Source organism: Staurois parvus, unplaced genomic scaffold, assembly GCF_062004578.1.
Source record: "Staurois parvus isolate SC_StPar_1 unplaced genomic scaffold, SC_StPar_1.0 ptg000147l, whole genome shotgun sequence".
NCBI lineage: Eukaryota > Metazoa > Chordata > Amphibia > Anura > Ranidae > Staurois > Staurois parvus.
In genome coordinates, this window is record NW_028317943.1 from 28,212,011 (window position 1) to 28,229,789 (window position 17,779).

The window sequence follows — 17,779 nt, forward strand, 5'->3', positions numbered from 1 at the left end:
TCACTAAGCATGCAGTGCACTGCCCAAAAGCACTTCTTTGCCAGGTCCAATCTCTCTGCTGCCACATGCAGTCTCCTCTCCTCAGGAGAAACCCCAAGATCGATCCATTCACTCTCCTCTCTCCAAGCATGATGGCTTTTGTAGTTCTTTTGTAATTCTATCTCCATATCAGCCTATAAGGCCATTTCTGTTCAAGACTGCATCGTCCACAATGCTTTGCAGCTGCACTTCCTGTTTGACAGAGTCCTTGTCATTGGCTCCTTTAATGGCTCTTGTAATTGGCTCTCTCACTCTCTTACAGTCTGAGAGGAGAAAGGGGGGGCTGAAATCCCTCACTGCTTTGTCTGTGTCAGGGCAAGTGTCAGGTTACACAGGAGAGGCCAGTCAGCAGATCACAGCCATGAGACAGGATTAATATCTCCTGCTACACACTCCCCCCACCAAAGAACCTTTGGTCCTCCAAAGGCAGTAACAATCCTTGACCTGGTACATGCTTGATATATACACGCGGAGAAAAACAAGTTAGTACATACAGGAAACTAAACAATTTACATTCTCATAAAATCTTGGCAGGGGAACCTCCCACCAGTTAGTAGCCTGTAAGCCACCTTAATTGGACTTGCCCAGCCAGATGTGTCAGGGGGTGAGTCAGGATTTTCAACCACCAAATCTGCAGTGGAAGGATCAGGTGCTTCAAGAGTCCTTTTAGCGGTGAGAACAACCTCTTCAGAGCTCTCACCCAAAGTATCATATGTTAGTCTCTTTGGCGGGTGAATAACCCTACGCTCACGCTGTTCTTTAGGCTCTGGGGTTGCAAGCACACTGGTCTCTTCTCCCTGAATTTTAGCTTCATCCCTAACTTCCTCTTCAATGAAGGATGGGAAGTCTGCAGAGTCTGTTGTCAGCAAAGAGGACTGAGAGTCTTCCAGCTCTTCAATTGGTGGACTCTGAGGCACAAACTCAGGAGCTTCTGGCCTGAGTATCCCGGTGTCGATTACTGTGGCAGGAGAAGGAGGGATAGCAGATTCAAGCATCTGAGACAACCACAGCCAATCCATTCCCATCTCTTCATCTTCGCTGTCTCCTCTTGTCTTTTTTTATGAAGCTCTCTACTTCAGATGGGCACCCAGTTTGCTCCTTCACCGGGGCCTTCTGAAGGTTTTTCTGCGACTTTCCAAGAGACAGCTTCTTTAATGCTCTCACCAACTCTGCAGTAAGGTCTGTCAGGTTCTCTTCATTTGAGCAATTAGCGATTAAATGGCCTTCCTCTCCACAGCGATAACACTTCTTATCGTTAGAGGAGACAACACCCCTTCCTTCCTTGATCAGAGTGGACACCGTCTGCTTCACTTCCTCAAGTGATTGTTGCATATCGGCATGGGCTTCCATCACTTGTCCTACTGTTTTCTGAATTCCACAGAATGCTTGCTGTAGAGTAGTTTGCGCCTGTGCCAACTGAACTATAGCTTGTGTCAAAGTGTCAATAGAGCTGACGGGCCCTCCATCTGAGCTGGTCTCCGATGCAGACCCAGACTGTATGATGTAAGCCGTTGCGCCATGTTTAAGACCCTTGGCAGACTCAGGTATCTGTGCCTTGGCTGCAATGAGAGCTTCTTCCTCTCTAATAGCCTTTATGAATTTGGAGTAAGTGAGGAGGTCAGTTGGACTCCTGGATCGAAGTTGTAACACAATGGGATCCAGTGGCTGGGCTCCCCTTTGCACCTGTAGCATTAAGGATTTATTGGCCTCTTCAGCTTTCATCCCACCTTTCATTAAAACTTGTTGAAGGGTTTTATCCAGCCGTGTGACATAGTTTATTAATTTCTCACCCTCCATTTGATAAGTGTGCTGAAAGAGATAGATTAATTCTGTGCAATCTTCAACTCTCCCATAAACTTCACAGAGTGCTTCTAGACACTCAGAAACTGAGCAGGTGGGTTTATCCCGTTTCAGGTTTCGAACTACATCAGAAGCTGGTGCCCGCAGGCTCTCTACCACCCTCTGTCTCTTTACCGTGTCAATCACATCCCACTCTTCCACAGCTTGGATGGCTTGATCCATCCAAGTATAAAAGTCATCTTCTCCTGAAGGTGTGGGAACTTTCCCCGAGAAGAACTGTAGTTTGCGATACTCATAATTGGTGGACCCTACTGAGTTTTTGAGAAGCCCTGTAACTAGTTTGCCAAACTCAGCCACTAGCAGAGAAGGGGATTCTTCTGAGGATGTCCCTGGCTTTGAGGTTCTGACTTCTGGGTCCAGCATGGCACTATCTTTAAGAGTTGATTGCAGAGTATTGGAAATTATCCCGGACGAGCCCCCACATGTAGCGATACCCCCGTAGGGGCTGCTTAAGTTTGTTCACTCCGCCACTCTGCTTCTCAACCCCAAGGACTGTCTCAGCCCCAACTGGCACACCTGGCAATAGTGTAAGTGCAAGGATCAATGAAAAGCACACATGTTATAATAAAACACAGAGATCAGCTTTACTGTAAGTCCTCTATGGGAAGTAATAAACATTAACAACAGGTATATGTTAGGAGAATCAAGAGAACAGCAAATACTGTGACCGAAAGAAATATAACTCATTTTTACACTCAGTCTGCTTTCAGGGGATTCCAACCGTAAATAACCCCAAAAGCAGAGGAAACACTTAAATGGCAACCTCAAAGTGGATTTACCTCCTCTACATAGATTCAGCTCTATGATGTCCAAGCAGGAGGAGGGCAGAAGAATGACTCTCTATTGTGTCAAACTTCTCCCTTCTAACCCCCGACACCACAAGCCCAATAGGCAAACACTGTATCCAAATGATGCTTAATAGCTACTTTCCAAGGTAGAGCTATTCCCTCACACACCATGCAATATAGAGGCCTGACTACGCATGCGCGTGCTCGTATGGCACCAGTAACTTTAGTCTCTTTGTAACTGGATGAATGTTGGGATCTTCAGCTAGCCACTTTCGTTGGTGCACTTAAACTCCTTAAACACTTAAAGTGTAATTGTAATCCTGTGGCAGTATTTGTATAGCAAAGTGAACACGGTGTCTGTTCAGCAGGGCCATCTACACAACCCAGTGCCTGGTGAATTTGAGCAAGGTATGATGCAGTATGTGTGCAGTGTTCCTGTCATCTGACAGTGGGAAAAATCCCTCTCACCAGATCCTGTGACAAAGGCCCAAACGATCGTCCTGGAAATGACAGGCTCCTCTGGTCACCTCAGGATGAGCACTTCACACTGTCAGGATGGCCTCTGTACTGTAAGCCACTTCTCTCAGTTTGGATGTTCCTTTGGCTGATGCAGATCACTAAGCATGCAGTGCACTGCCCAAAAGCACTTCTTTGCCAGGTCCAATCTCTCTGCTGCCACATGCAGTCTCCTCTCCTCAGGAGAAACCCCAAGATCGATCCATTCACTCTCCTCTCTCCAAGCATGATGGCTTTTGTAGTTCTTTTGTAATTCTATCTCCATATCAGCCTATAAGGCCATTTCTGTTCAAGACTGCATCATCCACAATGCTTTGCAGCTGCACTTCCTGTTTGACAGAGTCCTTGTCATTGGCTCCTTTAATGGCTCTTGTAATTGGCTCTCTCACTCTCTTACAGTCTGAGAGGAGAAAGGGGGGGCTGAAATCCCTCACTGCTTTGTCTGTGTCAGGGCAAGTGTCAGGTTACACAGGAGAGGCCAGTCAGCAGATCACAGCCATGAGACAGGATTAATATCTCCTGCTACAAGTGTAAATGGATCCTAAATTGATGTAAGTTGATGTAATAATTTCCACCAAGTACTTTTATACTGCAGAGCAACAAAACAAAACCACTATGAGCCAGGATTTTGGTCTAAGGCTACAATACATGGGCGATGGAGTTGCGGATAGCATGCTGTGTTCAGTGACGGCTAAATGCTATCTCTGGATGCAAATGCACCCTCTGTTATGGTCGCATACAAACTGGCCAATTAGCTGTGGTCAAAAACTCAGCAGAAACACCAAACCTGGAAGCTTAGGGATTTATTTACTAAAGCTGGAGAGTGCAAAATCAGGCTCATATCTGTATAGAAACCATCAGCTTCCATGTTTTATTTCCAAAGCGTAATTGAAAAAGCTGAGGTTGGAAGCTGATTGGTTTCTATGCAGAAGTAAGCTGATTTCGTACTCTCCAGCTTTAGTAAATGAACCCCACACTGTCTATGGCCAGGGTCAGTCAAAGGCTGTTTTTGCATGTGACCACTAAGATGATGAAATACAAATCTCACAGTTGCCACTGATGGCTTCTTCTGTTCAAACACCTGGTGTGCATGTAGAGTTTAGAACCACCGGCGAGCATCAATAGATTCTGTGTGTGGCCTTGTGAATGTAACCTACAGCATAGCTCCCTTCCCACATCCTGGGAGGAGTATTTATACCTGGGAATCAGGGAGTGACGGACTATGGCCCTAATGTCATCCATAGGCTCTAATGGCCCAGTAGTTTTCAGTCATCCCTCCTCTGTCACTGAGCAGTTGCCACGGGGAGCCAGAGTTGCGGGATCATGTGACCAGACTGGAGAGGATTAAAAATAGGCAACTACACAGATATAATAATATACAGGTTAGGTAGGATATGTAGGAAAAAGGGGGTGGAGATATTTTTAAGAATAGATAGTGTTGGGCTTTTATTCCACTTTAAAATTGTGACTACTTTCATAACCACCTACTTAACAATTCTTTAATCTAAAAGTGGGCACACATGGATCAAAGTCAAAATCAGAATGCACTGGTCAATGCATGCAGCCCATTGGCTACAGGTGCTGATCGATGAAAGTTTTCCAGTGTGACCATTCTACAGAAGGTGCCAATTGACTTCTGTAATGCAGGGGGAGCCACCCACAGACTGAAATTTGTCTGCTCCCTGCTGAACTGGCCAAAGTTCGATCTGCGTGTGGTCCTCCCTGTTCGACAGAAGTCAATTGGTAGACTGACTTATGTTGAATGGCCATGGTGGAAAACCTTTATCGATCAGTGCCTGCAGCCTATTAGCTGATCATTGTATTCTGACAGTGGAGAGTCTGCCTCTGTCAGAGTACAATGTTCCAGTGGAAAGGATTCTTCTGTCCACCTCATTTTTATGGATGGGGTAATTTGTTTCTTTTTTGTTCAACCCACCGGCCGAACAAAAATAAAAACTAGGCTTCTATACCCAGTTTGAGATTAAAGTTTTGTAAGGCTGCTTTTTAATAAGAATTTTCACATCTGTTGGGCCATGAGTACACATTAGTCAGGGAACCTGATTCACTTAGCCAGCTGTCTTCATATATTTAGGATTAGATTAATACATAAGTCTCACCATCCCTATAAATAAAGGATATTAGACCTTTGCATAGTTCAGACATGTGCAATGGGGGCTTCCAACCCCAAGTAAGAAGAAAACAAAGTGACAAAGTTGCCTTTAGTGAAATGATGAATAATCCAAGACTTTTATTGCGGAAAAACTGGTCTAGTAAAATTGTGCTATTCTGTGTAATTTTTCTGAAGCTACAAATGAAACAATGTAAAGGCACATGGTTATTAAAGACAAGCTGTGTTTTAGAGCAGTTAAAAGCACAAATTCTACTTATGCAGCAGGAAGATAGATAACATTTTATCACTCCGTTGACATTAATTGCTGGAGGTCATTACAAGGCGGTTCCACTTCAACACAAGAGGGGTGGGTTAGACTGGTATTCATATAATAACCAAGGCAAGCACACAAGAGCACAGCTGAAAAAATAGTTGTAAAGCCACCCGCTGGGGGAAATAACATCACCACTGGTACAAGTCTGCTGTACTCCTGCTGTAAGTCTGAGTTTAGGCTGCATTCACACTTGAATGTTTTGTAACTTGAAGCTTGAAGCTCCAAAAAAGCTCAACCTTAAAAAACCAATTGTTCTCTATGGTGCCTGTAAACACCTGATCTTAGGAATAGGGACCATAGAGAACAATTGATTTTTTTAAGTTTGATCGTTTTTGGATCATCAAGCTTCGAGTTTCAAGCTACAAAATGCTCAAGTTTGAATGCAGCCTTAGAGAGCCCCACATACATTTCACCTTTTGAAAAATGTACACACAAACCTTGTATATTTAGATTGTAAGCTCCCCGAGCAGAGCCCTCATATTCCTTCTGTACTGAAATGTATTGTAATTGTACTGTCTCCCTTATATTGTAAAGCGCTGCGCAAACTGTTGGCGCTATATAAATTTTGTATAATAATAATATATTTCACCAGGAGATTCGTGAACCGGTAAATTAACTTATTTTACTGCCAAAAGTCCACTGATCCATGAAATGTGTTTTTTTTTAATTAAACCTAAAAAACCCACTGATAAGTAGAATTAATATGACAGAAAGCAGCCCTTTTCCCTAAACACTTAGGCTCAGTTCGCACAGCAATGGAGAGTTAGCTCCTGGAGCGAGGTACGCTCCGACAGCTGTCTGTTGCGGGTTGCAATAAGGGGCAGTAAGTTGCATGATTCAGTGCATCACATGGCTTCCTTTCTTTTTTTTTTTTATTTGTACAAACGTTATGTGAAGTGTCCAAAACATACACTTAATTCATAGTAATGTACAGCAGTGCGATGTGTTGCGGTGTTGTACACTGCCATGCGATTCTGCATGGTGCACTGCAATAAAATGCAGCATGTCTTCATTTTATTGCAGCATTCTGCAGCGCAGCTCTAGGTTGCATTGCAGTGTGAATGGGACACATAGAAAACAATTGTTTCCTGCGTGACAGATGTTTTACAATGTGGTATACCGTTTGTCACCGCAGCATGTGTGAATTCAACCTAAAATTCATCTCCCTGCCTGTCAGCATTTGTTCATACTGCACAGCTCAGCATAAATTTACTGCACCATTCTGAGCCATGATGATACAACTCCTATGTGAATGCATGGAGTGACATGATCGCGGCCTGGCCAGCAAAGCTGCTTGAAGAATTGCAACTATTGACAGCTAGGGGCAGGGGTGTATTTACCACAAGGCAAACAAGGCACTTGCCTAGGGCAGCATTTTTCAGGGGGGCAGCACTACCCTCAGAAGAAGAGATGGAAGAAGGGACACACGCGATGGGAACCAGATGGGATCTGAGAGAGGCTACTTGATGGTGTAAGTAGAGCCTGACTTTCGATCCCAGGAATGTCCAGAGCTGTGTAGATGAATCCTTCTTTCTATCCATATATGGGGGGCAGGGGTGTTGTTGGTCAATGTCCAGTTCTCTCTGTGGGAGGGGGAATAGGTGGTGGTGTTGGTCGGTGTCCGTGGGGGCAGATGATTTTTCTGTTGCCTAGAGCAGCACAAAACCTAAATACACCACTGGCTAGGAGCACTGAAGGGGATCACTAGCCAGGTAAGTTTGCCACAATTTGCTAATATACTATATGTATATAGCATTACTGTCAAAAGAGACACTGGTATTGGGCATTTTCCCCCACACAGCACCCACAGCCAGGCAAGAGGACTTTTCCACACACTCTACATGGTTCATAAAACAGTCTAGGGGTTTTGGCTTCTGAGTATTAATGAGTTGTTTCCACCCCTTCTGGGCCTTGCATGCTCAGGGATTGATGGAAACTCCATAAATATTCAGGCTTCAGCCTCAGTCCCTCCGCCCACTAGATTCTGGAACTATACAAAAAGTTCCAGAAGAAGGGGGAGGTAACAAGACCACAGCCTTCCTAACCAATTAACCCCTGCTTTGCTGACTACAGAGGAGCTAAACTAAATTGCCCTACTCTAGTAACCTAGGAGGGTGTTACCAGGGGTGGACTGACAACTCATGGGGCCCCCGGGCAATAAGGGATCATGGGACCCCTGTGTCCTTGCCCAAACTCAAAAAAGCCTATGAAAAAGGTACCGGGGCATCTCATGGGGCCCCCTACTGACCCTGGGCCCTCGGGCAGTGCCCGAGTTTCCAAATGATCAGTCCGCCCCTGGGTGTTACACGTACAAGTCTAAAATCTCCTGGGGCCCAACTGAGAAACATTTTTAGTGAAGGTTTAATTTTGCTTTAGTGGAAAACATAGTTTTGTTTAATATTTTCTTGTCAGAATAATAAAAAGATATCAAGGATGCTCCCTGAGCTGTACCTGTTAATTAAATGCACAGATACGATAGATAATTTTATATACTTACCAACTGTTGTGTTACCTGTCAGCACGTACTGAGTACTGTGTGAGTACACTGGTTTGTATTGCTCTGCTATGCAGGGATGCGTAAAATGAGCTTTTATTTATTCATGCAAAACCTTTATCCTAAAAGAATAAAAACTGTTTGCTGTAACTGATTATAATGTGTGAGCTGCAGTTTGGCTTCAATTTGTTAGTGATTCTAAATCTGCAAATACATTTAACACTACCCCCCACCCCCGACTGACAAAGCTGCTTTTTGCTCTGCCTCCTGTGCTCATTCCTCCAGAGTTGTGGCTCATTAATACAGGAGGTGTATTACTGGCCAGATGACCAGGTGAAAACAGAGGGGAAAAAGCCAAAGAAAAGAAAACAAATGCAGCCATCACATCTAATAAATGGTAAGCTAGAACATAATCATTTTATGGTTTTGGGTTTAATACTGCTTTAACCCCTTGACGCCGGAGCCTCCAGGCCTTTTAAGGGGTTTGTGATGCTGGGAGGGGGTACGGTTTAGGGTCAGATGACCAACATGATTGGCTGTCACAGCGGAAAGGTCCCGAGTAATGTAGTGATAGCGACCTTTCTGTGAGGCGCCGGTAAGTGTGCTGGGAGCGGGCAGGGCACACGCTCTCAGCACATGTTTATTTACTTTGGGTATGCAAATATGCGGCTGCTCATCTTCAAAGCCCAGCCTCTGAGGGGTCCCATATTTGTGTACTGTCGGAGCCAACAGGTTAAGACTATATACTTGAGTAAAAACCAAATTGAGATAGAGTTCCTCCTGCGCTACTCTGTAAATCATAAATATAACTATATATATATATATATAATAAGCCGCTACCACTCAAACCTGAACCTTATAAGTGAATGTGCAAAATTATAAAATTAGTGTAGCGCTAAATTAAATAAATACATATACCATAAATATACAAATTAATATAAATAACTATTAAATAAATCTAAAATAATCTAATCCAATCCGGATCTAAACACATGATAAGAACAACATGAGATAACAAATTATTAAGGACAATTTGTTATCTCACGTTGTTATTATCACATGTTTATGTGGCACTTATTAGATCCATATTGGATCAGATTATATTCTATTTATTTAATAGTCATTTATATTAATTTGTATATTTATAGTATATGTATTTATTTAATTTAGTGCTACACTAATTTTATAATTATATACTTGAGTAGATTGTTTTTTTAGCTCAAAGTTTAGTGTCACTTTAATGCATGTGGATTAATTAAACGTTTAAAAAACAATTTAAAATTGTGAATATAGGCAAAAGGGAAAAGTAAAATCCTTCTACAATGTGTATATTTACTATATCCTTAGACCATAAACTCAACATACTAAACCACATGCATACAGGTAACACTGACAGTACTGGCTGTATTGATTATGATGAGTAAGGCCTTACCATTGGACTATACAACATGCATAGCCAGGCACAGAAATGCCTTTTTAGGTCCAGGGTCCGTTTGCAGTGTGCTAAGCCTTCCAGACCAAAGCAAAGGACGGAGAAGCATTTGCAGAGTACACCCACTTTACACAAGAAAAATAGAAATATCTCATATGTATCTATGGAAAGCAGGGTTAGGCGTGGACTTTTGGTACTGATAAAATACATGTTTACTTACGCAGTTACTCAGCACTGCTGCTTGGCTTTAGCTCTTTATGTGCATAGTATAACAGAAAGAAAATAAGATCAAACCAAACATGTATGTAATTATATACATTTAAACAACACAAAGGATCTCTAATTAGTATTGCTGTCTTGCAGCACTCAGCCTGGGTTTGACAACAACACTATATGCATTAGGTTACTACATTCTCCTATTGTTTCCATACACTATCTAAAAATAAAATTTAGCTATAGACTGCTTGTTCATGTTGTACAAATATTAGATAATAGGCTTCAATGAGGTCAAAGGACACCTGTCATAAAATGAATATGGCAGCGTTAGCTGCTCATTACTTTTGAAAAATGTTAATTTCCTGGCTCTTATAGTGATCTATTATCTTTATCACTTTCTGGGTCAGTATCCAAGAATTAGTATGCAGATTAGGAGCAGTGATGAGCTCAGTCATGTTCGGACACCAACCTGAACCCGCCTGAGCTATTTCGCCAGGAAGCTGTCAAAGCCACCAGCCAATTACAGTCCTATGGTGGCACGTATACACGCCGCTTATATACATGTGGCTGTGGGGTAGGATAGCTCAAGCGGGTTTGGACTGTCTCAACACGTCTGAGCACATCCCTAACTAGGAGTTTGGGAGTCCCTCAATTTCACTTGTTTCATAGTTGAGTCAGTGCGACAGCCAGGCAATTAGCATTTTCAGAAGGAGGCCCGTAACAGCAGCCTTCATATTTCTCAGCACACATTTTGCTGTGTTATATCCTATATGGTGGTAGAATAAAAAGCAAAAACGTAAACATGATGGAAGAAATACAAAGAAATTGTATGTGTGAATGCAATAACTGGGACAAGTTATTCTTTCCTTTGTTAAAAGGCCACTCTCCCCAAAAGTTAAGTAGTTATAGAGGGAGTCTGGTGAGATGATACACCTGGTGGCTTCTGACATCTTTAGAGTCTTCTACTGAAAGACCTTCCTGCCGTAGTTCCTGCATTGAGATTTTTTCGTGTTTTCTGTGCACCCTCAGGTGTGCTTATTACTTCCATTGCATTCAAAATATAATAATAATAATAATAATCATAATAATAAGACGTATTCAGTTGTGCTCACATACCCTGGCAGAAATGTTTTCATTGATACTGAAAACATGACTGATCATGCCAAAAAACTGTCTTTTATTTAAGGATAGTGATCATATGAAGCCATTTATTATCACAGTTGTTTGGCTCCTTTTTAAATTATAATGATAACAGAAATCACCCAAATGGCCATGATCAAAAGTTTACATACCCTGGAATGTTTGGCCTTGGTACAGACACACAAGGTGACACACACAGGTTAAAATGACAATTAAAGGTTAATTTCCCACATCTGTGGCTCTTTAAATTGCAATTAGTGTCTGTGTATAAATAGTCAATGAGTTTGTTAGCTCTCATGTGGATTCACTGAACAGGTTAGATACAGAGCCATGGGAAGCAGAAAAAAACTGTCAAAAGACCTGCATAACAAGGTAATGGAACTTTAAAAAGATGAAAGAGGATATAAAAAGATATCCTAAGCCTTGAATATGCCAGTCAGCATGTCTCATCCACAAATAGGAGCTGCCTGCTCACACTCTTTTTGCAAGATAAAGAGGAACTTCACCCTCCTCAACATGTTTTTTTATGCCCTGTTTACCTGATCCCCGGTTTTGCACGTTTAGGATACTCATCCATCTAGTTAATCCAACGTTGTTCTGCTAAGATCCTCTTCTCTGCATCCACCACTCAGGTCCTGTGCTACCATCTTCTCCAGTGATGTCATTGGGAAACTGCCAGTTCTTCTGGGTTCAGGCGCAATCTTCTGATGATGCACTGCTAGGCCTGCCCCTTTCCTCTTTAATGACGGGATGTGCAGTGCTCTCAGTGCCTCTTGGAATACGCACATCACCGAAACTTCTATTGAAGAAAAAAAGGAAAAAAAAAGAGATATTAGTTGTAATTGAATAGGGGAGGGACAGAGAGGAGAAAGGTTCATATTAAGGCTCCAGGCACACTAGCTTAAAAATCGCTGTTTCTACAGGAGTTTTGTGTTTTGCTTGTTGAAGCAGCTCAATGTTATCCTATGTGGTAGGACACATTAGGTCGATTAGAGGCATATTTTAAGCTTAATGTTTAAAGGCAGGAAAAAAAAACCTTCTGGCTTGCATTTTTGATTGGAGCTTTCTAAGAATTTTCATTCGGATTTTGCACCATTAGTGGGCCACAGAAACAGATGGTTTTCATACGACCATCGAATTTGAGTGATCGGCATTTTGGACATTTTTTTGAAAAATTAACGAATTTCTAATCAATGATGGGAGAATCGTGCGAGAAATCTAATAAACAAAGAAACAAGCATGAGCTATGACCTGGAAAGAAAATAAAATTCTTAGCCACGAAAATTATTTTCTGTAGCAACGTGAAATTGATAGCTTGGTTGGTCGAATTTCAAAATCAACGGTGGCACCATTGATTTAAAAAACGTACAAAATTTCCTATTTTCTAAAGGAAATTTGTTCAGAATTCGACCCATGTATGGCCTGCATTAGGGTGAAAATCCACTTTAAATTTAGTTCAGGGATTTTTTTTAGCTGGAACTTGATGGAACTCAGTTCTGCTACCTCTGGCTCAGACCCTCTGCTTCCTGATCACCACTATCACTTGTAGTGCACCCCTGAACTCTGTATGTAGTGTACCCCGGAACTCTGCACCCTGTATGTAGTGTATTCTTGAACTCTGCACTCTGTGTGTAATGCACCCCTGAATTCTGCACTCTGGTCATAATTCACTCCTGGTATTTATTGCCCCTTTAAGACACTGCCACTGTTAAGCTGGCCATACACGAGTCAAATTCCGAAAGAATCTTCTTTTGAAAATCTTTTCTAAGAATTTTCGTTCTAATTTTGCACCATTAGTGGGCCACAGAAACGTCCGATTTTCAGGCAACCATCAAATATGAGTGATCGGGCATGTTGTAAATATTTGGAAAAACGAACAAATATCTAATAAATGATGGGAGAATTGTGCGAGAAATATACTTGAAAAAGAAACAAAGCATGAGCTGTGACCTGGAAAGAAAAGAAAATTCTTGGCCATGAAAATTCTTTTGTGTAGCCAGATGTGAAATTGAAGGCTTGGTTGGTCGAATTTCGAAATCACTGGTGGCACCATCGGATTACAGCATGCACGAAATTTCCAATTTTCCAAAGAAAATTTGTACGGAACTCGATCCGTGTATGGGCTGCATTAGTGAAATTTGGCCACACGCACTATTTGATGCCACTTGGCAGGGGTGTGTGTTGGGAGGGGGATTGTTTTGAGGAGCACTTGGTTGTGTACCAGTTCTCTGAGAAAAAAATCCCTGGTTTAGTTCCACTTTAAGGACTGGTAAACTGCAATATATTATAGTTTTGTTCTTCAGTTTAGTTATGCAGAGACCTCACCTACTGAAACCCCCCAGAAATATAACCACCTGGTGGTTTAACTTTCCAACATACATCAAAAACTGAAAAATCATTTGAGTGGACTAATCCTTCAATATATTTGGCTGAAGCAGTTTTGAAGTGTTTATGAGCAGAGATTACCTGTATGTATGGCTGTTGTGGAGTGCATTCGTTGCATGTATAAAGCAGCCATTCACACAGTGATTCATAGCTCATGCCTTCTCTGGAATTAGGAGGCTCATTAGGCATGCAACTTTTCACAGTACAAATACCAGAGGGATTTGACATTCTGAACATATTCTTGTGTGTTATTTCTGCTCAAATGCCTGTTGCATACACATTCAAACACCTTACTATCAGTGATAATAGATGGAAAGTTGTGAACTTTGAATTCAATCCATTGATTTTCTTTTTAACAGAGAAGGCGGGCACTTACCTGACACATTCTGTTTCCAGCATCTCTATTTCCCTGGATTTTATCCATTTATGAATCTAAGTTGATGCCTACTTATCTGAGAAATGAGAAGAGACTGTTTTAAGTAGTTGGTTCTGATGAGTGACATCAACAAACTATGGACTCACTATTAACCTCCCTATCGGTCTGATTATGTCCAAATTTCTGTGCTCACAGTGGTACATTTTTTTGCATGGACATATGTATTTTTTTAATTGTAGGCCTGTAATTTTTAGGAATAACTCCCTGAAATCTGTCTGACCAAGAGTCTAGTAAACATCCCGGGTATGATAAAACATGAAACACAAAATCATACATTATAATTTAATAAATAATCATAAAAAATAATAATAATAATAAATTTAATTCAATAATATAATCAAACCAAAAATACTGAAATTTGAAATATAGCGCCAAGTTCGCACATCGCTGAGCAAAGTCGCAAGATTGTTTTCAGTGTCTGATGACGAATTTCCCCACGAATCATTATCACTCAATTCTGCAAGTGGCTCTGATTTACTATCGCTGTTCTCTAGCTGGTCTAAAACCGATTTTGACCTAAAGGGGCGCTTTTTGGACGCCATGGACGTTTCTCAGTTTCCAGGCAGAAAGAACTGTAAAAATGCAGGCAGGGCACAGGACAAAGCACTAGGGACAATATGTATGTGAAATGGTTTGATACAGTAATGTTTTACTATGTGATTTTAGTGAATGTCACTTTTTGTCATTTTCAAATTTCCTGCCGTTCCGTCCCCCGTACGTCCCGACGCTCGCAGGGGACGGAACCCAGATGACAGATGCCGGCATCCACCGGATTACATTGCCAGGGACACTGCAGGAGGGACATCGCGGGAGCGCAGGACAAGGTAAGTGATCGAGGGATCGCGGAGCAGCGTTGCATGGTAAGCCTGAGTGTAGCTCGGGGTTACCGCTTGTGGTACTGAAACTTTACCCCGAGCTACACTCGGGAATACCGCCAGGGAGGTTAAGTAGGAGATCACTGTATGACCAAAAAGAACATAAAAAAATGACATTTATTATTTCAGCCTCAGTGTCTTGGCTTTGGATCTCAGTGCAAAAACAAGGAAACAGAGGGCGCACTGGCCTAGTGCATTACCTGAGAGTTAACTTTATTGAGTTAAAAGGAGATATATACTCACAAACAACTGTGTTGACAAACTCATGTCAGTATCCAAAGCAATCACATCACCAGGTCAGCTCCCAAAACATGAGAAGACCCTTAAATGGCTCAAATGGCGATCCCCTCTTCTCCAGAGCCAATCCAATCAGTGAGTTCTTTGGGTTTTCCCCAACCCTTAGGCCTCATGTACATGGGACACTTCTGAGCAATGGAAACTGACTGCTGGAAAACGTAGGTTAAAAAAGTCTGTTTAGCCGTGTTTACACTTGCGCTGTTATGCACGTTTATGCGCTTTTGCGTTTAGAAGCGTTTTTTAAAGATAAGCACAGGAGAACCTCCCAAATGCCCAGAACGCACTGAAAAGTGGTAAATTATTAACTATTTTAGACTGTTTCAGAGACATACAGAGAGTAGAAGTAGAGAGAGCAGTATGTGTTGAGATTAGCTTAGGTGTGAGTTGCTCAATAACATTTCTTTTGTTTCCAAGGGTGGGGAAGGTGTCTGGTGGAGTGAGTCATTAAGACCACCTAGCAAGGAGCCTTAATGAGGAATTTGAGGTGTGAATGGTCAATAACATATCTTTTGTTTCCAAGGGTGGGAGAGGTCTGAGGTGTGAATTGGTCATTACAATGTGTGACAAGCTTGGTAGGAACATCCTGTGTTCAGTGTTTTGTTCGTTTCAGCACCTTGAAAATGCTTTGCATGCATTTTTCATGATGAAAAAAGTCTCCGGACGGCATTGGGAACTGGAAGAGTTAAAAAAAATTTCATACGCAAATGCTTATAAACGCGATTTGCCGCATTTAGTCGCGTTTACAAGTGCTGATAAAATCAACTACTGAACGTAAGTTTTCTGCATTCAAAAAAATGACTGTAAACTCAAATGCCTGTAAACAACTGTAAATGAAGATGTGTACATGGACATATAGGAAAACATTAGTGAGAGTTCAGGGGCTGCTGAAAAAAAAATGCTGAACAGCTTCTAAACGTAAGTTTATCAGCTGCAGTGTACATGAACCCTTAGAGCAGCGTTTTTCAACCACTGTGCCGCGGCACACTAGTGTGCCGTGAGATATTGTCTGGTGTGCCGTGGGAAAAATTGCAATTTCATCCGTAACATGTGGCCTCGGCTCACAAATAGACCAATCATTAGAACAGCAATGGGCAAACTACGGCCCGCGGGCTGTATACGGCCCGGCGGACCTTTTAATCCGGCCCGCAGAGCGTGATACTGTCAGGATGATCTGTCCCCCTCGATGTATCTGCGCATGTGCCGGAGATCGCCGATCGGCTGCTAATGCCTGAAACTGGCACATGCGCAGATACGTCGAGGGGGACAGATCCTCATAGGAGACAGATTTTCATGCTACACCGGAACGGCGAGAGGAACGCGCGGAGCAAAGGTAAGTGAATTGACACAGGGGGGGCTTGGGGACTTAATATGGGGGATGAATTAATATGGGGGATGAATTACTATGGGGGATGAATTACTATGGGGGATGAATTACTATATGGGGGATGAATTACTATGGGGGATGAATTACTATGGGGGATGAATTACTATAGGGGGGATTAATTACTATAGGGGGGATGAATTACTATATGGGGGGTGAATTACTATGGGGGGTGAATTACTATGGGGGGTGAATTACTATGGGGGATGAATTACTATATGGGGGATGAATTAATATGGGGGATGAATTACTATGGGGGATGAATTACTATGGGGGATGAATTACTATATGGGGGATGAATTACTATGGGGGATGAATTACTATGGGGGATGAATTACTATAGGGGGGATTAATTACTATAGGGGGGATGAATTACTATATGGGGGGTGAATTACTATGGGGGGTGAATTACTATGGGGGGTGAATTACTATGGGGGATGAATTACTATATGGGGGATGAATTACTATGGGGGATTAATTACTATATGGGGGATGAATTACTATGGGGGATTAATTACTATATGGGGGATGAATTACTATGGGGGATGAATTACTATGGGGGATGAATTACTATATGGGGGATGAATTACTATGGGGGATGAATTACTATATGGGGGATTAATTACTATGGGGGATGAATTACTATATGGGGGATGAATTACTATGGGGGATGAATTACTATGGGGGATGAATTACTATATGGGGGATGAATTACTATGGGGGATGAATTACTATATGGGGGATGAATTACTATGGGGGATGAATTACTATATGGGGGATTAATTACTATGGGGGATGAATTACTTTTTGGGGGATTAATTACTATGGGGGATGAATTACTATATGGGGGATGAATTACTATGGGGGATGAATTACTATATGGGGGATTAATTACTATGCTTACTATGGGGGAATATTACTATACTTACTATGGATGACACATACACATCATTCATCTACTCTTGGTCCGGCCCCCGGGTCCAATTATAAAATACTTTATTATTTCATAATAAAGTAATTATAAAATAATTTCTTTGTGTTTGATTCCTATTCAAGAGAATTACTTTATATATAGTCAATATAGGCACAGAGGTAAATTTTTTTTAACATTTTCTAATGGTGGTGTGCCTCGTGATTTTTTTCATGAAAAAAGTGTGCCTTTGCACAAAAAAGGTTGAAAAACACTGCCTTAGAGAGCAACAAGGCTTGTGCTGATGTTTTCAAGGACCGCAAATATGTCACCACTCTTGAGCGCAGGAGGCAGTTTTCTTGTTCTTGTCTTTAGTTGCCTGAGAAAAGCATAAATAAACTCCACCTAAGTGGAATATATTAGACAAAAAGACTCTTTGCTCTAAGCAGCTCTTATCCAAGGTCACTTGAACCCTGGGTGCCTGGGGCAAACTGTGCTGTCTTTGTTTGCTGACCAAATGCAGAAAGAGAGGCCACTGCATACCAGATTAATCACTATCATGCACA

General features: G+C 41.9%; 1 protein-coding gene across 1 annotated transcript; it reads right to left on the minus strand.

The window, feature by feature from the left end:
• Positions 1 to 1,068: 1,068 nt before the first annotated feature.
• Positions 1,069 to 2,262, minus strand: LOC149464858 (zinc finger CCHC domain-containing protein 18-like). Its single transcript, XM_089674193.1, has one exon. It carries the CDS (start codon positions 2,260 to 2,262, stop codon positions 1,069 to 1,071), a length of 1,194 nt encoding a protein of 397 aa, XP_089530319.1.
• Positions 2,263 to 17,779: the final 15,517 nt, after the last annotated feature.

Bases quoted from the DNA above. Each gene is read 5' to 3' on its own strand.
- LOC149464858 (XM_089674193.1), bottom strand. From the start codon at position 2,262: ATGCTGGACCCAGAAGTCAGAACCTCAAAGCCAGGGACATCCTCAGAA.